General features: G+C 42.9%; 1 protein-coding gene across 5 annotated transcripts in view; it reads right to left on the bottom strand.

The window, feature by feature from the left end:
* DYM (dymeclin) overlaps positions 1-17,079 on the bottom strand; it is a 165,673-nt gene extending 148,594 nt beyond the window's left edge. The window contains exons 1-3 of one of the 5 annotated variants that reach the window (XM_081929707.1): positions 16,758-17,079; positions 3,771-3,837; positions 2,508-2,698 (exon numbers count right to left, since the gene is read on the bottom strand). In XM_081929707.1, coding sequence (XP_081785833.1) covers positions 2,508-2,647 — 140 coding nt within the window. In that variant the 5' untranslated portion in view covers positions 2,648-2,698; positions 3,771-3,837; positions 16,758-17,079. Of the gene's footprint in view, positions 1-2,507; positions 2,699-3,770; positions 3,838-16,606; positions 16,726-16,757 lie in introns of those variants that run through there. The other 4 variants (XM_081929711.1, XM_081929708.1, XM_081929709.1 and 1 more) reach the window with 4 other exon arrangements.
* Between the last annotated feature and the right edge of the window lie 5,317 nt (positions 17,080-22,396).

Here is a 22,396-nt window from a genome sequence, read left to right as displayed (position 1 = left end):
TTAGCCATGACCAAACAGAGTGGGAACACAGTCCAAACGCATTGTGAAAAAGTACATTTAGAAAAATGTGCTCACATGTTTGAAACAGTATGTTATTTTGATAAAAGCAGGTTGAAGGCTCATTGAAATATACATGCTGAAGGGTTTTTTTACTTCTTTGCCCATAAGGTAAAGGTAAAGGGACCCCTGACCATTAGATCCAGTCGTGACCGACTCTAGGGTTGCGGCGCTCATCTCGCTTTATTGGCCAAGGGAGCTGGCGTACAGCTTCTGGGTCATGTGGCCAGCATGACTAAGCCACTTCTGGTAAACCAGAGCAGCACAATGAAACGCCGTTTACCTTCCCACCAGAGCGGTACCTATTTATCTACCTGCACTTTGATGTGCTTTCGAACTGCTAGGTTGGCAGGAGAAGGGACCGAGCAACAGGAGCTCACCCCGTTGCGGGGATTCGAACCGCTGACCTTCTGATTGGCAAGCCTTGGCTCTGTGGTTTAACCCACAGCACCACCCGCGTTCCGTCCATAGGAGTATACCCATAGGAGTAGCCTTAACCCACCAAGATACAAATACAGGTGACCATTTCATGCGGGGGTTCCATTCCTGGCTCCCATGGCCCATTTTGTCTTCTCCCAAAAGGACCCTGCATCAGCGATCACATGTTAATTGGGCACACCGAAAATGGCTGCTGCCTGTACCAGACCACAAAAGTATAGGTGCTAGAGAGGAGAGGGGCAAGCACCCCAACAAGCAAGTAGCTGAATGAAGGAAAGGCACTTAGCACACACAAATGGTAACTGAATCAAACTGGGAATTAAAATAAGGCTGCAATCCTGAACATACTTGCTTGAAAGTTAACTCCATGTCTCTACACATCATTTTCCTTATATGGGCTCACATTGGTACAGTTAGTGGGAGAAATAAACTATGTGTTTGGTCATGAAGACAGCACACATGTGCACATGTTAAGAAGGGGCAAGTGGCAGCAATGAACACAGATCTGCATGGAGCCTTTTACTTATACTTGCACAGAAGAAACATTATGTGCCAAGCAGCCGTAAGAGTTGGCGAACAGAGCAGTGGTGTTTGTTCAGTAAAATGCATGATTAATTGTGGTATTTATCAGAACTGATGGGGGGAAGGAGTTTGTAAAGCAAATCACACATTACTATAGTTAAATGAGTAAGAGTTCAACCTTATTTTCAACTTAAGTGAGCAAAGCACTCAAGTTTTGTAGGCTACGTTATTTCACTAGTAAAGAGAGGCAGAAGAGCAGAATGTATTAATGCAGACATTAAAATAAAATCTGGCTGGTTCAACCATGAATTACTGCTAGGAGAGTTAGGCTTGTGCACACACTGATACACAGGGTATTTTGTGGTAAACTATAGCTTGCCTGCAAACCAGTCTGAACTGGCTTGCAGGCAAACAAATGTTTATGCAAACCATGGTTTGTCAATTCAGAAGTCACAGAAAACTATGGTCATATCTGTTAAAGGAAAATCAGAGTGTGTGAAAGGGAAAGGAGAGGAGAGTGTGCGTGGATATCTATTTGTGTGTGCTGGGAAGCTGCACCCAAACACAGCTTTTTCATGTAAGAACAAATAGTAAAACAAGACAGGTGAGAGAACATCACACACTTGATAATGTCTATGTGATTTGCATCCATTTTCTGCCTGGAAATTTATGTAAAAAACACTTTATATCTGAAGTGTCCATTAAGCTACAGTATTTGCATGCTCTCTCAATTGCTCTCCTCTCATGCAGCAGCACCATCTAGTGCTAAGCACAACATAGTGCGTTTTTAATCCATTCTCAGTTGCAAATGAATAATGGTTTTGATTAAAAAACACCACTTGGGAACCCAAAATCATGACACTCAAGTAACTCTCAGTCGAAAATGAACTTGGCATACACAAATAATACAGTAATATGGCTGAATTCATAGAAAGACTTCAACAATTAAATAAATACACTTTAAGCTCTTTAGATCTTCTATATTTACACCGATAGTTATTGTAAAGAATGAACAGGAATATGCTTTTTCATCTGAGCGTCTAAGAAGACATCCACAAATTAGAGAATGAGTTCATGACATGCATGTAAACTTACCTCAGCTCCTTTTGTGACACCTGGAAGTACCTTAATCCACAAATAACAGAAAGAAGAATGGCTATTACTGTCACTAGGTAGGGCTGCTAAATCACTGAAAGGCGGCACTTGTATCTCCCCTCTTCCCACTATTCTATCATTCCCTTCACCCAATCCCTTTTTTCACCTGCTGAAAGGCAAAACCCTGCTTGCTATAGCAGATAAGGAATGAGGGTGAGCAAAAAGCATAGTGGCTGCATACTGTATCTGGGCTGAAGAGCTTTTTAAATAAAGAGGCACCATCTGCAGGCAGAGGGCTATAAACACTAGCTGCAAAATACAAGCAAATGAAAGTCACAACCACCCAAGAGCTTCAGACTACTTAAAATCTTTTACACATTTACTAAACACCTTACCTGTTTGTTGGGGTATTAAAGCTAAAAGAGAGCAGTTGATTCCAGAATGGGTCATTCTCAGAGATTCTCTCTCGTCCTGACAATTTTTTTAAGTATTCGTTTTCCGGAAGCTCATTGACACTGCTGCTAGCTGCTCCCATTTTATTATTATTTGGTCTGCACTTTAAGATTTCATGTCACTGAATGAAAACCTATGAAAAGATTGGGGGAGGGATTAAAATGCACTAATAACACACTTCTTTTTTGCAAAGAATACACAAAATAATATGAGAAAGAAATAAAATACTAATTTCATGCCACTCAACCTATTAAACCAGACCAAAAGTTACTGATTTTAATAAAGTGAAATGAATGATCAGAAAATGCAAGTGTTCAGGAATTGTAATAATCTGATATTGTATGGAGATAGTGCTACAGAAAATAAAATAGTTTTGCTGAATCTTTTTAATGATGTCAAAAACAAAAAACTGAACCCATATAGGAAACCTTTTATGGAAGGCCTTCTTCATTTCAAAGGAGGTTTGTAGTGCAAGGGCTGCTACCAAGAAGCACAATCCTAAAGCCCACTTGAACATGCTGAACTTTGAATCCTTGTCTCCAGCTGTAAGCGTACACAATCCTATTACCTGAAAGTAGGTCCTATTGAACTTAGCAGGACACATTTATAAGAAGACATGCATAGGACTTCACTCTTATCGAATGAAACAAAGATGCAAGAGGACCATATTATGTTCAGAGGTGGAACATGCCAAATGTACTCAGCATTATGTTGACAGAAATCAATGTGCTGTCTTTTCACCATCAGTGTTGCAGTAGCTTTGCACAAGGAACAGGCAGCTCAGATTCTTGGCTGTCAATTATGAATACAGTGGTACCTCGGGTTACATACGCTTCAGGTTACAGACTCTGCTAACCCAGAAATATTACCTCGGGTGAAGAACTTTGCTTCAGGATGAGAACAGAAATCGGGTGGCGGCGGCGCAGCAGCAGCAGCAGGAGGCCCCATTAGCTAAAGTGGTCTTCAGATTAAGAACAGTTTCAGGTTAAGAAAAGACCTCCAGAACGAATTAAGTTCTTAACCTGAGGTACCACTGTACTTTAATCTAAAAGGGGACAACAAAAACTTTTCCAATTTAACTTTTCTGCTGTCAAATAGCTCTTACCTTCAGAAAGTCCTTCCTGACATGTACACAGAAACCCTCTGCTAAAAAAGGTAGCATTTGAATATCATTAAAGTTTCTGTGTGCCAAAAGACCTACTTACCTTTAGAATTTCTGATTGTCTTGCTGAGCAAATCTCATGTTCCCTTTAGAATAGGGCACAACAGCCACTACAAAATGAAAGATATAGAAAATACAAAGTTATTCAAGCAGCAGTGACAAGATTTCCTACTTTGCTCACTTATATGGCATATGTACACACAGAGAATCAGTCCTCATGGAACACACCTCATCCAGTAAGTTACTAGGAAGTTAATTAGTAACCCTTTCTTACTCACTAATGCATCCTCTTTCATGGCAATTTAATAACTAATGCAAACATCACCATCAAGCCACTGTTATGCAGGTGTCAAAGAACTTTCTCTCAGTGGTAGGAAGGCACACTAGAAGATCTGAAAGTTATTAATGGCAATAGTTAATTCCCTCCCCCATATTCCCCTCTACTTACTTATATTTCACTACTTATATTTCACTGTCTAAAGTTGCAGTCCCTTACGCTGTTCCCATTGGTGCCAGAATATCCCCAGACAATTGTGCCGCTGCTGCATTTTTGTTCTGTTTTTTAATCCTGGCAAGGCTTGCTTCAAAATAAAGTACAGTGGTACCTTGCAAGTCGAACGGAATCCGTTCCAGAAGTCCGTTCAGCTTCCAAAATGTTCAGAAGCTGCGGAAGCTGCATCGGACGTTCGGCTTCCAAAGAACGTTTGCATTCACTTATGGGTTTGCAGCATTCGGGAGCCAAAACGTTCGACTGACAAGGCGTTCAGGATCCAAGGTACGACTGTACTTGCCAGCAGCTGCCCACCATCTTTATTTTCTCAGAATGTGAACCCAGAAGGTCAAATTGTTACATTTATTATATAAAGCCCTTAACAGCTTGGAACCAGGTTATTTGTGGGATCATCTTGCCCAATATATGCCCACACAACCACTTTGATGTACAGAACTGAAACTGTTATGGATGCCACATTACACTCATTTCACACTTGTAATAATTTGTTTTAGAATGCTAGCACTTACACTTTGGTACTCCTTGGCTACTAACACCAGGCAAACACCTTCACTCTACGCTTTTTTAGCACATCCTTAAAATATTTTTGTTCTAACAAACCCATCCAGACATATAGAAGTTATGTGTGCTTCATTTCTTTTCAGCAATTCTTGATTTTAATTGCCTTTCAAAAAAACCAAAAAATTGTTTTTAACTGTGAGCCAGAGGGCCATAGAGTCTTCGTTAAACTACTCAGCTAGGGGGCAGGAAGTCTCTGCAGGCAATTTCAGCTGGAGCAATGTATTGCCAGCTCAAAATGTCTGAAAACGCTCTCACGATCTGGACGCCACACAAGTTTATGACAATTTACCAATATATTGTCCAGCTCTAGAAACAGGTAATCAAGCCTTTATTCCCTCTCCCAGTCTACCCGTGAACTCAATGTGTGAGGAGGTCTAAGCTCAGTGCTCCAGCCACATGGCTTTTGCAAGCCTCTCTCACATTCCTACAGCAATAGTTTAGGAACTTTTACCACTCTAGAACTAAGCTAGGTTTTACTGCCTGTGCAGCTTTTGTGAGTGATATATGGAAAGACACAGGAATCTTACTACTGGCTTGCCAACAGTACATGTGAAAAGAATATAGGAATATTAATAGACCACAAGCTTAACATGAGTCAACAGAGTGGTGCAGCAGCAAAAAAAAAAAAAGGTAACACTATTCTAGGCTGCATCAACAGAAAGTGTTCAGGTCAATGAAGTCATAGTACCACTCCAGTCTGCCTTGATCACACCACACCTAGAATAATGTTTCCAGTTCTGTACACCACAATTTAAGGAGGATATTGACAAACTGGAACATGCAGAGGAGGGCAGCCAAGATGATCTAGGGTTTGGAAACGAAGCCTTATAAGGAATGGTTGAAGGAGCTGGGTATGTTTAGCCTAGAAAATAAATATCTTCAAATATCTAAAGGACTGTCCCATGGAAGAGGAAGCAAGCTTGTTTTCTCCTGCTCGGGAAGCTTTAAGTCACAAGAAAGGAGATTCCATCAGGAATAACTTTCTGAAGGCAAGAGCTATTTGACAGGGGAACAGACTTCTTCAGACAGTGGTGGACTCTCCTTCCTTGGAGGTTTTTTAGCAAAGACCGGATGGCCATTCCTGCATTGCAAGGGTTGGACTAGATGATCCTCAGGGTTTGTAAGTAAACCTATCAAACATGTGGTCTTTTCATTTGCTGGGGGAAGAGGGAAAGTCTGGAAGGAACTTTTAAAGGGAGAAATTGTGAAACTTACTAAGAAGGTTTTACAGCCTATATTTCCACACTTTAACTTGCTGCTTATTTTGTGATTTTAAATCTCTGCTGGAGTTCTCTCAATAAATAGTACTTGCCCGTAACTTGGATCTTGGCATCCAGGAATTTTCAAGAATTGTTAAGTCTATACAAACATTACATCCAAAAACTGCTATACTGGCTGCTGAGTGGCTACGATTGATGGCACTTGGGGTTTAAATGCTTGGAAGAAGTTGAACTTAACCCAGATTTCCTATTGGAGCAGCACACTTTCTGGATGCAATACCACTGATACTCTAGAGTTTGGAAAATAAGAAAACTACATTTATTACAGAAAATACATGTTTGATAGGTCTTGCTGTTTCATTTCAAGTATGTCTGTCCTGCAGAGAAGCATGGAAGAAGGAGGAGGGAAGGGAGGGAGGTCAGCTCAGCAACCCTAAGAGAATCAGTCTTAACACTGAAGGAAGTTCAGTGGGTCAACGAGTCAGCACCAGGATAGTGTAAGAAACTTGGAGGCCCCTCTCTGTCTGCCCTTCTCATGAAGGTACAGCAGCCTACAGCATAAGTGGAGTTGAAACGGACATTTCCAACACTAACTGAAACTCTAACCTAATGTTTTGCAACACATTATTCCGCAACCAAATGATTGCCTAAAGTCTGCCACAAATGCTTACAGTTATAATGCAAGTCTTCTGCAAAGACAATGTTGCTTGGGTATGGTGGCTGCCCATCGACTTCTACATTACAAAGTATATTTACAGTAATTTCAATTCCCTATCAATTCATTTAAGTTCACCCTGCCATATGTATCACTACCTATTTTAAATCACCAGGACCCAGTACCACATTTTTGCAAGTTTGCAAAGTGTAGCAGTTGTCACAGAATACTATGGCATGATGTTAGAATACATTTTATCTGAAATTTTAATCCAGGGTGGCGCCTTTGCTGTTGTTTTTGTTTGTTTAATGAAAATACCTAGCTTCTATGTAAGGTCTACTTGGATATTCTGAGATTTCATTATTTTGATGCTGCACTAGAGTAGCAAAAATGTTCAAGCCAGACGCCTTCATTTTATGCATCTCCACTGACTGACGAACTATCCTGTTTTCCCATATCTTAGGAATGCACCTATGTATACATCTTTAAATTCAGGTTTCTGCACTGCTTTATAAGCTACCCTAAAAGTTAATCATTATGACATAGCAGGAAAAAGTCATGAGTAGAAAGGGATCATTGCCATGTAAAACCCTTAACAATATCACTTTGAATTTCAGCCATACAAGTTAGAAAGCTGCCCATCCTTTTTGCTTTCTGCTCACTGTCAGGGCATAAGCTAGGAAGACAAGTTACAACAAATGGTAAACGTCCAAATCCATAGTCAAAAATCATTAAAGTCAAACTTGAGCAAATCCACCATGACATGCCGTGGCTGCTACTACTTTTCCAGAATACCAATTAAATATTTTGGCACATGCACACAGACATACAATATCCCAGTTATCTGGATCTGTAATGGTTCTAGGGGTTGCTCATGTGTAAATCGGCGCCACACCTGGCTGGGTTGCCTGAGTGAACCCTTTCTGTCCGGACAGCCACTCGCCCGTGGCTGTCTCAATCGCTGGCAGAATCCGTCAGTGGGCGTTTCTTGAACTTCTTCCAGCAAAGAAGCTCTTTGACGCCTAGTCGCCGCCTGCTCTCCCTGCGCGGAAGCCTTCTGCGCAGGGAGGGTGTGGGCAGCGGAGGACCCGTACTCTCCCCGCTGGTCCCCGGCGAGGAGTCATGGAGCCACCTCGCCGATTCCCCCATCTGCCCCCCTTCTCCACTGGTGCTACGCTGATTTCCTTCCCCAGAAGACGTGCTGCTTCTCTCCCTCCCGGGACGCTCTCTGGAACCCCTCTGGAGCCCTCCCTCTCCCTCTGGCTCCGATGGCAGTTCCCTGACAGGATCCTTTTGCTTTTGACATGTTTATGACTTGACAGGAAAATACTGATCATCATGATGAGACGGATGCACAAGGAGGGAGGGTTTCTACATTGCAAGGTCTTCTGGGAAGAGGGGCACATGCACCTGTGGTATACCTATCACACAGGATCAGGCCATCCATTTTCAGGATGCAGGCAGCTTTCACCTTCCTATGAAGTTGCTTTGCATGCTCCATTTAAATTTGTTCTATCTATTCTGGTAGAGTCTCTCCTAAGACTTGTGCACAGGTCATTCCTGGCCCTGCTGAAATTCTTTGCACTGGAGATGGGATTAAAGCAAGAGACCTCTCCATACAAAGCCCATGCTCCAGCACTGAATTACAACCCTCATGCAACAGTGCCCCCACTCCCAAATGTAGTACTTTGCCTGCCTCTCTCCCATGGTGGGGAATGGGAGAAAACTAAGGGGTGCACTCAAGACACACCACTGGAGTTATGGGGCTAAACTGGCTCCAGGTCACTAACAATAAAGCCTACTCTTTAACACATAACTTAATGCTAGGTTCTGCTTCTTGACAATATTACAGGGCAATGCTATATAGGACTGCTCAACAGAAAGTCCCACTGAGTTCAATGAGACTTAGAACTAATCTATACAGTACTGGTGAGTTACAGTGGAACCTCTACTTATGGACGTAATCAGTTCTGGAGGTCCGTCCGTAAGTCAATCCGGGTTGCTGGTAGAAGAGCCGTTGTGCGCAGACACATTTGGTGGCAGTGCGCTTCTGCGCATGTGCAGACGGCCGCAGCCACTTCTGCGTGTGCGCGAATCGCGGCAAACCCAGTATTTACTTCTGGGTTTGCCGCGGTCACAACTTGGACCGGGCCCAAGTAGACGCGGTCGTAAGTAGAGGTTCTACTGTATAACATTATAAATGCGTTATTAAAATGTGACACCAGGAGCGCTGTACAGCAGTAAACGGAAAATTGCATTGTGAGCTATATAACCTTTTTTCCTTAGCATTTTTTTAGATCAGTGTAGATCCAGCTTTCCTCCCCAGTATTAAATAGGACTGTTCTCTTAAGAGTGTGACAGAACATTTGAGAACTGGTATTGTACATCTCCCTAGATAATATTCAGCTCGACTCGATCACCTAATATCAAGAACACCCTGCAGTGTCTTCACCAGACATACATCTCTGACTAAACAGACCTGAAGAACTTAAGTGGTGTTATATAGAGAACAGCTAAAGAAATACTACAAACTACACTTATTTGTAAACCAGACTGAGCAACAGGGGGCCTGGCAGTAGAAAGGAACACAAAAATAATGACATCTGCCATGTAAAAAATAGATTTGAAGGGAAATCAGGCAACAGATGCTCATAGAACAACCACTTCCAAAATGCTATTCTACTTTGTCCTGTCAACTGTAATTGTGAAAGGTATTTCTCAGTATCTGCCCAATGTATATTACTCTGCCTTCCTTCTTGCAAGGACCTACAGGTGGCATGAACAGGGCTCCCTCCCCACCCCACATTTTATCTTCTCAACAAGGTTTGGTGTAGAGAAACCAGGATACAAACTGAGTCTAGGCTGCCCAGTGAAGTTTCAAGGCCTCCTACGGATAGCTCAGTTGGTTAAAGCATGGTGCTGATAACACCGAGGTTGCAGGTTTGATCGCCATGTGGGACAGCTGCATATTCCTGCATTGCAGGGAATTGGACTAGATGATCCTCAGGGTCCCTTCCAACTCTACAGTTCTATGATTCAAGCCATAGTACATTTGTTAGCCTTTAAAGTGCCACAAGGTTCTTTGTTCTTTTTGCTGCAGCAAACTAAGACAGCTACCTTACTAGAAATTGCTTATACGGACTGTTAAGATTCTGGCGGTGAGAAAATAAGATTGCATGCTGTTCCTGAATAAAACATATGGAAGAAAGTAGGACACAGAAGCAACACAACTGTCCACCTCCTTCCCTTTGGAGTGTTATCTCTTCAGTATGGAAAGCAAACTGTTGTATCCACAAATTTTTCAGCTTAATTTGGCTGGAAAGCAGCTTAAAGGCAAGTGCAGTATCCCTGGAAACGAAGGTAGATATGGTTCTCAGACTGATATATGGCGGCCTTTGCTAGTTACTTGTGCCCTCAAATATTATCTGCAGCAAGTAGGATTGTGCCTACCCTCACCACAGGTAGAAAAAAAACAAGGGCACTGATAGATCCCACATTCAGATAAATAAAGGGCTTCCATGGTTTAGTTTACAACTTTGACTCATAATAAGGGGAAGAAGGGAAGATGTTACCCTAAGGAGAAGCACACATGAACAGGCCCTAAAATTCTGGAAATAAGTACAGTGGTACCTTGGGTTAAGAACTTAATTTGTTCTGGAGGTCCGTTCTTAACCTGAAACTGTTCTTAACCTGAGGTACCACTTTAGCTAATGGGGCCTCCCGCTGCCGCTGCCGTGTGATTTCTGTTCTCATCCTGAAGCAAAGTTCTTAACCCGGGGTACTATTTCTGGGTCAGAGGAGTCTGTAACCTGAAGCGTCTGTAACCCGAGGTACCACTGTACTGGGCAAAAGCAACCTGGCACATTCCAAGCTTGTGGGATTCTGAGACTTAACATACATTTTACCTTTGGGTTATGAGTGTGCATGCTGCTGCTGCTTATGAGGATTTCATTCTATGCATCTTTTATCTACTACCCTTTTTTCTTGAGCCCAGAATACCAAAGTTAAAAAATATAATTTGTCAAGCAATACAATGCAAATAAAACCATCACGCCAACACTACAAAGCAGATGTAACAGTTTTGCTCCCAAGTGCATAAAGGAATAGTAAAGTTCAAATAATTTCTCATTCCTCCAGTAGCAGGTCTGCAGGAATGGAACAAGTTAAGCAATTAGAAGACCATCACAGACTCAGAGAGTCAAGCTCACCGTAGCATATATAGCCCTAGAGGAAAAGGCAATACACACCATCAAATCTTCTCTGCCGAATTAAAAAGCTATGAAGAGTACCTCAGGATACAAAAATGCAGAAATTGTAAAGCCTTTCACAGTGGTATACACATTTTACCAGCTGGCCTTTGGCAATAAACTGTTAGTTCTGGTATCTGCAATTGAGCTAGCAAGATAACGTATTAAGAGCACCATGAGCGACAATGGAAATATAAGCTAACAAGTTACTGGGAGCCTGAACAGAAACTGTGAATTACGTAGTCATACTACCATAGTGCTACAGGACACCATATACACAGTATGCCTCCATAATGAGCAAGTGTATGCTTTGAGTATTTTATGGACTAGTACAGGATACAAGTATCCAGCAAGTTTATACAAACTGTTCAGGAAAGGTGTATTTAAGATGCATTAAACTGTTTCCTTTCCCTGCTGAGAATGTGTACAATAAATTAATCTGGATGTAGAAAAGAACTGGAAATAGATGTCACTATCTGCTCAATCACATTGCTAGTAAACTACAAAACTAGAAAATGCACAAAAAAGACTACAGTACCCAGAAACATTATGAAGCACTCTCAAACTGAAAATGGTTCTTTATGGTCTGATTCTACAGAAAGAGATTTGCTCTACAGAAAAAGAAAATTGCAAGACAGCCACCTTACCAGAATGCAGTCGTACCTCAGGTTACCTACGCTTCAGGTTACATATGCATCAGGTTACAGACTCAGCTAACCCAGAAATAGTACCTCGGGTTAAGAACTTTGCTTCAGGATGAGAACAGAAATTGTGCTCCAGCGGCATGGCGACAGCAGGAGGCCTCAATAGCTAAAGTGGTGCTTCAGGTTAAGAACAGTTTCAGGTTAAGAACAGACCTCCAGAATGAATTAAGTTCTTAACCCGAGGTACCACTGTATCTTATGTCCAGGTGTGTTTTGCTACTGGGACGGGTCCAATTGTGACCACACGGGCATTTCTGGATGCCATGTTGGCAACTGACATCTCCATCTGGCTGGCCCCATCAGCTTTCTTATGCAGTTAAGCAGAAGAGATTATTTATTGCATTTATACCGCACCTTTTTCTCCAATGGGTACATGGCTCACCCGCCTCACCAGTTAATCCCTACAACGGCCCTGTGAGATAGGTTAAGAGGCTGTGACTGACTGTCACCCAGGGAGCTTCATGACAAGAGTGGGGATTTGAACCCTGCTCTCCCAGTTCCTATCTGACACACTAACCACGACACCACACTGGCTTCCTAGACTTCTTCTACTATGGGGCAGCTATATAAATTAACTAGTTAAACAAATATGGGGGAAGCAAAATGCCACTTGGAGAAGGATCTGAAATATTTTCCTTGAAGCTTTCATTTGTTTTAATCCTGGATTGTTTTATTTGATGTTCTAATGTGTTGTAAACCACTTTGAGATTTTTTTTTCCTTTAAAATATAAAAGTATAGAAATGAATAATGATGATAATTTTAAAATGTCATTGCAAAAAATATAAAGGTGCCTAGACATACTGTTGTGGCTGCTGTAACTTAGGTTTAAGATGCCATTAGCTGATTAGCTTACATATCTGAGTTTCTAACACTGTCTCTGAGGAAACACTGTGGGGACTAGCACTGGCATAGTAAACATTCTGAAAGAAGCAAATACAAGCTCAAGTGCAAAATCTCAGAATAAGCACCCACAAGGAAGGAAAGACTGAGGCAAATAATACAGCTTGCTGTGGACATTCACCCCAGTATACACCAGTACTAAAACAGTAGGCCAGTTTAGATGCTCCTTACTTAGTGTACAAGCTGCATGCAATGACCATCCCATATGCACAACTCACAATGTGTTCGCTGTCTACAAAGCACTGAAATCCCAAATCCAGTAATCTGTATCACCATAACTGGAACTTCTCTACTGTGGTGGTGATGGAAATTAAAGCCAGGGATTCAAGAACTTTGTATAGAATGGTCATAGTTTCTCTCTCATAATTTACCATGTTTACAAAATGCCCTTCCTCCCGGAAACTCAGAGAAATATATATGGTGGAATATTTTGCACACATTCTCACAACTGTCCTAGTAAGTAGGTGGTGTTGAGAGACTAAGTCTGGCCCAAGGTCAAGAACCTAAGCTCCACGACCAAACAGTTGCTGCAAACATGTCTTGCAGTCTCTTCTTCTGTCATATCAAGCACACTATAGACAACAGAACTTCATGAACAGTGCTCTAGAACACCACTCTGAATCCATTCACTTTTAGAGTCACACTAAGTAACGGTCTGTTCTTATCAGTATGATGGCTCTGTAAGGTTATCTGGAACAGAAGCTGTAAAATAAGATAGCTGGAACACAGGTCACAACCCAAGCAGACCATGGAAGAGATGTATCTTATTCAGGCAAGGAAATACTAAGGAGTGTTGTTATGTGATTAGCACTTCTACACCCATTGCTCTTCACATCAACACACCTAGGTGAAAATAGAATAACCTGAAATGTTACAATATTTTTAGACATGGTCTAAACCTAATCATGGTTAAACTTTATGCTGGTAGCAATGTTAACTGCAGTTAAGCAAACCTTTCTACAACTAGGATTGGAAACTAGGTTTTGCACACCCATGTCTAAAGAACACAATGTCATGAAGGTCTATTTTCATCTGCAAGTGGGATGCGTGAGAGAAATTACCATAAATCAAGATTATGAACCCAATAGCAGTTATTCTATTTTAGGAGTTGTTATACCAGCCTTCATTTCCAGACTGATGCTTTTCCATTTAACTGCATGTTGTGATGAGGAAGCAGCATTTGAAAAACTGACAAACTCCATCATATTTGGCACCAGCACACCTCAATAACGTTTTCCCCTAGGTCCACACTCCCTACCTTACTCAGACTCCAGATTTAGCAGTGAACCAACTATCATTGATACCAATAACTTTATTTCTTCCAAAAGAAAGCAGTTTGCTACCAGCCCCATTTTCTCTCCCTCATAAATGTGTCTACAATTATGCTAGCTCACAGTACCATGTCCTGCATACATGCTCTTACTTACAGGAATTTATCTCTGAAATACTGGCAAGTTCCAAACTTACTGACAGGCATAATCAAGGACACACGCAAGGTATGGTCAGAAGGTACCTGAAGGAGATACCTTGCTGAAGCAAAAGCAGGTCTCTGTCTGGATGGTTAAGTCCAGTCAAATGCGACTATGGAGTGCGACACTTATCCCACTTTCAGGCCAAAGGAGCCGGCATGTGGCCAGCTGTCCGAGTCATGTAGCCAGCATGACTAAACCACTTCAGGTGAAACAGAACACCATGACGGAAGCCAGAGCACACAGAAACACCGTTTACCTTCCTGACATAGCGGTACCTGGTGTGCTTTTGAATTGCTAGGTCTGCAGTTTAGCTAGTGCCTGGATGGGCAACCACCTAAGTACACCATTTATGCTTGCCCTTCACGATGAAAGAAATGAGATATACAGTGGTACTTCGGGTTACATACGCTTCAGGTTACAGACTCCGCTAACCCAGAAATAGTACCTCGGGTTAAGAACTTTGCTTCATGATGAGAACAAAAATTGTGCTCCGGCAGCGCGGCAACAGCAGGAGGCCCCATTAGCTAAAGTGGTGCTTCAGGTTAAGAACAGTTTCAGGTTAAGAATGGACCTCCGGAACAAATCAAGTACTTATCCCGAGGTACCACTGTACTTTAAAAAAGCAAACCAACCCACTGCACTCCCTATTAATTAACCCACCACTCACCTTGCTCATAAACATGTTAAAGCTGACAAAGGGATTTTTTTTAAAAAAAATGCTCTATCTACCCAGATGGTCAGAGGATAGCTCAATAGCAGTTAGTACAGATACAGTCTATTTAACCACCTTGTTATATTTACAATAAGAATGGCTACAAAAGCAGATACTTCTTCTTTCTAAAGCAAAGAATCATAGAAGAGAAGCCTACAAAACTAAGGGGGTAATTTACTCTAGATTAACACAGGACACAAGCTGATGCACATTTACCCAAGAGCTAGACTCACTTAACGCCGGAGGACCTCACTCCTGAGTAAGCCTGCATAAGACTATCAGTGTGTGAGAGAAACATGCTGTGTGCACTATATAAAGTGGGAGGAGGTATATCTGTGTGTGCAGGGGAAACTTATTCAGTTGCCCCTTCTTGAGTTGGGTATCCCCTAGCTATCACCGCCATCAGAAGTTCTGGGATAGATTAGTTGGTAGAGCATGAGACTCTTAATCTGAGGGCCGTGGGTTCAAAAGATTCCCGCATTGCAGGGGGGTTGGACTAGATGATCCTAGTGGTCCCTTCCAACTCTGCAATTCTATGATTCCTCAGCACCAATCCATAGAAATTGTAGACAGCGACGAGCTTTGGTCTTTCAAATTTCAGCAGCGTCCTGTGAGAGTCAAAAACTCAGCATCCCCCTGCCTCTCAATTCACTATCTCATAGTTGTGATGCCTGGCAGCGCCCACTAGGCTCAGCACTCAGTGCAATGGCGGAATCAGTCATGCTGCCCTAAATCTACCTCTGTTGTAGAGTTGGGAGGGACCACAAGTGTCATCTAGTCCAACCCCCTTCAGCGCAGGAATATTTTGCCCAACATGGGGCTCGACCCACAACCCTGAGATTCAGAGCAACAGAGCCCCGTGCTTTATTGACTGAGCTATCCCTTAAAACAACAGCCTTCTTTAAGGCATGCAGCTGCAGGCATGTTTCCAGCCTTTAAATGATGAACTGCTCATTTTCAACTGTGCATTTCTTCTTCTTCTTTAAATTACTGGTAGCTTTAACACTTCCTGTAGAGAGCTGTGTTTCCCAGTGTGGGGCAGTTTGATTGGGGGGGCAATTCGCGAATGAGTTATTATCAGTTAATGGCTTCTTAGGCTTCCTTCCTTCACTTTTTGAATAATAAGAATTGTATGTCACAGAGGAAGGGGCATCAGGGCCAGATTTAGATTTGATGAGGCCCTCAGCTACTGAAGGTAATGGGGCCCTTTATATGTCCAGCTGTCCTTTGTCAACAACAAATTGTCACTGTTTTGTGTGTTGAATGTATGTTATATGGTCATTTATGGACCTAATGGGTATCTAAAGCCATTTGCACATAACAAAGTATGTATTTTATCAAAGTAATTGTTGAACTGAAATACAATTAAGAAGAAGTATATTAACAGTGAAATGCAATTAAGAAGTATATTAATAGTGAAATAATTATTAAGCTCTAACTTAAAATGCTTTTTTATTCATAACAAACTTTATAATGAAATGATTTTAGAATGTTGTATCATTTTACTGTTGTTAACCTCTCTGAGCCCAGCTTTGGCTGGGGAGTGTAGGATATAAATAAGATGTTATTATTAGTATTTTATTAATAATGCAAACACATTGACATTTGGCAATAACAAAAGTTCCTTTATAAACACTTTTTTCCCCTTTAATTTTTTGGGGGGCCCCAAAAAAGTGTGGGGCCCTAAGCTACAGCTTGTTTAGCTTATCCGCAAATTTGGCACTAGGGGTGGGGATCAGGATTTTAGAGATGCTTAGGTGGGGTACAGCTGCCCAAAAAGGTTGGGATCCACTGTAGAGGCAAATATCTATCTATATAGTAGCATATAAATATATAAAGAAATCAGCCACCTCTCTCCCCTCCCCCCCCCGTGACCCCTCGTGCCCCCAAACTCACCTGACCTCCCCACCAACTGCCATGGCTACAAAAAGGGGCCCCTCCCCTCACCCCTGCGACACACGTAGGGCTGAACTCCCGTCTCTCAGAGAGGGGATGCTAAGCAGGGAAGCCCTGCATGAAGCTGAGGGGGGAGGCGGCGGCGACTCACCGGGCTCCGCTGGGCGAGCGACCGAGAACGGGGTGGGCTGGGTCGGTAGAGGGGAGTGCGGGAACGGAACCTGACGCTCCCCTCCGCCGCCCCGCGGGATTCTCCTCAGGGACTCTTTTGCTTGCGCGCCTCCGCGGCTCGCTCGCGTGAGGGGGGGGGAGAAAGCGCGGCCCCGCCTCTTCTACATTTGTGGGAGGGGGCGGGCTACGTACGCAGTCGGGCGCGCGCCCGCGAGCGAACCTTTCAGTCAGTCAGCCGGCCGCTCGGAACTCAAACCGCCTCCATCTTTCCACGTCGTCGCAGCCGTCGCCTTAGAGAAGCACAAGGGGCGGAGACGGAATCGGTCACGTGCGCTTGCCACGCCTCTCCCAGAGTTCCGCCCCGCCCGCTTCGTTTTGCAAAGAGGCCAAGAAGCGAAAGCGGGCTTTGAGGCGACCGAAGTGTATGCTGGGAGATGTAGTCCCACCCCTAAGTAGGAGTCTACGCAGGCGACTCTAGGAAGGGGATGCTGCGGCCGCCAATTACGCTTTGGAACTCCCTGCCTCTTGATATATCGAGCAGGCGCTTCCGCTGTTTTGTTTTGAGAGCCTGCTAAAGGCGTGCTTGTTTGCTTAGAAATGCTGGTGTGAATTTGAATCCGTTTCAGTATTTTTTACAATTTGTCGGGCTTTAGCGTATTGTTTCCCCGCCCCCGTTTTTATCTTTTTGTAAGCCGCTTTGATGGTCGTTGCTTTTTACAGTAAAGAAGCGTATAAATGTTGTTAAATTTTATATATATATATATATATATATATATATATGCTTTCGTAGATTTTCACGGGTACAGGAATGCAGGTTTTGGTGTCCTCGGGTGTCTTCCCGTGTAAAAGTTGGGGTGTCTAGGCGACGTTTCGACGAGGTCTCACTCGTCATCTTCAGGCTGGTGCTTTCGGCTTCTTGTTACTGGAACAGAGCAGGATCTCAGTGTTTGAGTTCCTATAAATACTGTTGAGGGGGTGTGGTGTATAGCCTCCAATGTTCTGGGCAGAGAGGAAGTTCCCAGGCTAGTGTGCCTTTTCTTCTTTTGTTCCTTAATTACTTGAGGGATATCTTGAGTGATTTCTTGAGTGATATCCTGAGTACCACTTAGGTGGGTCATTAGGTGTGGATTAGTTGCTAAAGTCTTTGTGTCTTGACCTCTTGAACTTTGTGAAGAGTTTTTCTGAGAAGATGGCTGTACTGCACTTAGTTGTGCTCTGGCTTGGCTTCGTGTATAGGGGCGAGCTGTGGTTTTGTGGCCTGTGTCAGCCAGATCTGTGTAGGGATTGCAGGGGGGTGCAGCATCCGGAGGTGCCACCATGGTTTGGCTACTGGATGGTGTCTGTAATTTATCTGTGGAGAGGGTCTGGGTTTGGGTCTGGTGTGGTTGATTGGTGATAGCGTTCTGTGTGCCTCTGGATCTGGTGTCAGTTTTTGTGGGGAGGGCTAATTTCCAGATGTCTGGCAAGCGGGATGTGTCGTCACGCTTGTTCATGTTGTGAGGGTGTTTCTCTATCTCGATGGCTTCCATGATTATTCTCCATCGAGATAGAGAAACACCCTCACAACATGAACAAGCGTGACGACACATCCCGCTTGCCAGACATCTGGAAATTAGCCCTCCCCACAAAAACTGACACCAGATCCAGAGGCACACAGAACGCCATCACCAATCAACCACACCAGACCCAAACCCAGACCCTCTCCACAGATAAATTACAGACACCATCCAGTAGCCAAACCATGGTGGCACCTCCGGATGCTGCACCCCCCTGCAATCCCTACACAGATCTGGCTGACACAGGCCACAAAACCACAGCTCGCCCCTATACACGAAGCCAAGCCAGAGCACAACTAAGTGCAGTACAGCCATCTTCTCAGAAAAACTCTTCACAAAGTTCAAGAGGTCAAGACACAAAGACTTTAGCAACTAATCCACACCTAATGACCCACCTAAGTGGTACTCAGGATATCACTCAAGAAATCACTCAAGATATCCCTCAAGTAATTAAGGAACAAAAGAATAAAAGGCACACTAGCCTGGGAACTTCCTCTCTGCCCAGAACATTGGAGGCTATACACCACACCCCCTCAACAGTATTTATAGGAACTCAAACACTGAGATCCTGCTCTGTTCCAGTAACAAGAAGCCGAAAGCACCAGCCTGAAGATGACGAGTGAGACCTCGTCGAAACGTCGCCTAGACACCCCAACTTTTACACGGGAAGACACCCGAGGACACCAAAACCTGCATATATATATATATATATATATATATATATATATATAAAATAAATTATAATTATAATAAATAAAATATTTATTTATACCTCACCTTTTTCCCTGATGGGAAATATACGGCCACAATGATGCCACCCCTATGCCATTTCTTCCTGGTTTTTTGTACGCTGCCAGATGTTTGGGTTGCTGTTAAGTAGCGATCTGATGGTTTCTACTTATTTACTTGGATAATTGTTTTTATGTGAGCTTCTATATTTGTATGATTCCTGAGCGACTCCTTGGTGGCAGTGGGGTGCAGTGACTTATCCTGGAATTTTCATGTACAATATGTTCAAATGAACATCACAGTGAGATTTACTTTCAGGAAAAGATGTAGTAGGATGAGCATCTAAGTGCACTGCAGACAATCCTAGCTTTTGAGACACACAGGTGCTAACTTACAAGATTTAGTTGGTGTGTCATGATGACTAGAATGAATCTGCAACTCGGGTTCCTCTGCACCATAAAGGAAACATCCGAAGTCCGGGTAACAACAGAACCCCCTCATTAAATTCTGTTTTAAACACTATTTAGCATTTATTTTTAGATCAATGATGTGATCTAATGCACATACAGAAGTTTCCATACACAGGAATCTTGTAGTCCATTCTAGACTTAGTTTTTGTAATTTTCGGTAGCGGAGTCTGAAAGGCCTGAATATAAGTGTCAAGATAGATCACAAGCCTTATTAAGTGTAGTACTTTGTTCTAAGCTTCAACATACTTAATCAGTGCCTTTTACCCCATCTTACAGTTTTATCAAGTTTCCATTAATTCAAATGGCTACATTAAGGGAAAATTAAATTAAACCAAGGCATGAATAATTCTGCCCTCCTTTTTTATAAGATAATCAAAATAGCCTCTGGGTGGAAACAGAATATTAAAGTAGTCAAATTTTAATCGTATGCAAATGTATGCAAAAAGAAAAGAAAAACAGCAGCTGTGGTTTGTGAAGAACGTGCTACTGCTGCTACCAGTTTGTAACAAAATGTTGACAATGGGCCTAGTCTACCCAAAAAAGGAAATTGTATAACTAGACTTAATGAAAAACTATCCTCCCAATATTACTTCTCATGCCAGTCCTGTTATAAAAGGATGCACCTGTCTACACTGTCACCCATCTCTGAAGTTGAGAATACTAATCAACAAACAAATTCTGAAATTCTTGCTTATGAGCAAAGGTTAGTTTCATGGTGGTAGTTTCAGTAACTGATCCTAAGCATAGTATTAACACTATTGCTATTTATGAATCTTTTCCTATGAAGCATTTCACAATACAGTCAAACCTCGGTTGCCGAACATAATCCATTCCAGAAGCCCATTCGGCTTCCAAAATGTTCAACAACTGAGGCACAGCTTCTGATTGGTTGCCGGAGCTTCCTCCACTCAAGCGGAAGCCACGTCGGATGTTCAGCTTCCAAAAAACGTTCGAAAACTGGAGCATTTACTTCTGGGTTTTTGGTGTTCGGAAACCGAAATGTTCCGAAACGGAGGCTTTCAGGAGCCGAGGTTTGACTGTATCACAAAAACATATGTAAAACAACTGCATGTATACACACAGACACACACACACAATTTTAAATCCAAGCCTGACACCGAGATAAAGATCTAACCTTCGTAGGTTTGGTGAAAGAGAAAAGGCACTGAAAAGACAAGAGAGGCAGCGCCTGATATGCAGGAACAGGAAGGAGTTCCAAAGCAGAGGGGCCACCACAGTAAAGGTCCGATTCCAACATTGTACGGAATGGGCCTCTTGATGCAGTGGGCCCTTTCTTTGCTAAGTACAGTGATACGTTGGGTATATAAAAGGCGAGATGTTCTTTTAGCTGTTCTGGTCCCAACTCATGTAGGACTTCATGCACCAGTACTACCAGTGTGAGGTGGACCCAGTAGCGAACTGGCAGCATGTACAATTCTTTCAGCAGTACCATAACATAGCATAGTAGCCAAGCTGTCACATTTTATACTACCTGCAGTTTCCAGGTGACTTATCGCAGTAATCTCGAAGTCACCAGCGCTTGAACGACATTGGGCAGACTATCACAGTCCAGAAATGGTAGTAACACTCTTACCAGCTGAATTCTGTTTCCTAAGGATACTTCTTCCAGCCCTTTTCTGTCAAAACTTCTGTCACCAGGCAGGCAGTGTTGTTGCTTGACCTTCTGAAACCCTTGGAGTAAGGACAAGGCCTCTCTCTTTTTATCCGTGATGCTGGCCTTCTCCTTGCTGCTTTCGGTGTGGTGTAGTGGTTAAGAGCGGTAGACTTGTAATCTGGTGAACTGGGTTCGCTTCCCCGCTCCTCCACATGCATCTGCTGGGGGACCTTGGGCCAGTAACACTTCTCTGAAGTCTCTCAGCTCCACTCACCTCACAGAGTGTTTGTTGTGGGGGAGGAAGGGAAAGGAGAATGTTAGCCGCTTTGAGACTCCTTCGGGTAGTGATAAAGCGGGATATCAAATCCAAACTCTTCTTCTTCGGTGTTGTTCTGTTGCTTGTTTGACTCTCTTGGATTGTATGCTTGAATCCTGGCTACCTTGGAGGGCTTGTGGCACAAAAGGTGGGATATGCAAGCTTTAATAAATACCATGTTTGGGAATTGCAGCCCAAGTATCCAGATCGTGGTCTGAATGGGGATTTAAATGAGACCTGCAAGTGCTACTCCAGGCACTGGGAAAGTTCAGGCCTTCCTTTCATTTCCACACAGGCCTTTGATCTCTCCCCTTCCCTCTGGTTGTTACTTGGATCCAATATGAGCTCACTTTATGGAAGAACGTTTTGTTGTAAGGGTCCCCACTTCACAATCTGAGCTTGCAGCTGCTTCAGAGGTCCAGTTGCCACTAGTGTGTTGCTGATTCAACACACACATACACCTCCCCAAAAAGCCCACCTCCCTCTCCAGTATGGAAGCCGTGTGGAATTATGTTAGAACATCCTTGACTTGCGCTTACAAAATGGCATATACTCTGAAGACCTTCTCATTCCTTCCTGGGTCTCAGAGTTCCATTTTACTCCAACCCCTGTGCTGTACGAGACCAAACACTTTTTCAATTCCAGCTTGGGGTATAGTGTCCACATGACAAGTTATCAAACTTTCACACCGGTTATTTTTCCTGCCACCTCTCAACCCCTATTAGAAGAGCCTACTAAACTGTCATTTGTGCTTACAGCAAATCACATAAAACCAGACTGAATGAATTGTCCAGCCAGAGCTGTGTAATTTACTCCCAATACTGTCCCTCCTAACTGTTTCAGTAACCTAAATTGAGGGCTTAATTTGGTTGCATAAAAGAAACAACTTTTACTTTACCAAAAGAGAAAGGGAGGTCTTTATTTGCAGAATTT

The sequence above is a fragment of the Podarcis melisellensis genome, assembly GCF_964234715.1.
Source record: "Podarcis melisellensis genome assembly, chromosome: 11".
Classification (NCBI taxonomy): domain Eukaryota; kingdom Metazoa; phylum Chordata; class Lepidosauria; order Squamata; family Lacertidae; genus Podarcis; species Podarcis melisellensis.
The sequence above is the reverse complement of the archived record's forward strand: the minus strand, read 5'-3'. Positions and strand labels throughout refer to the sequence as shown.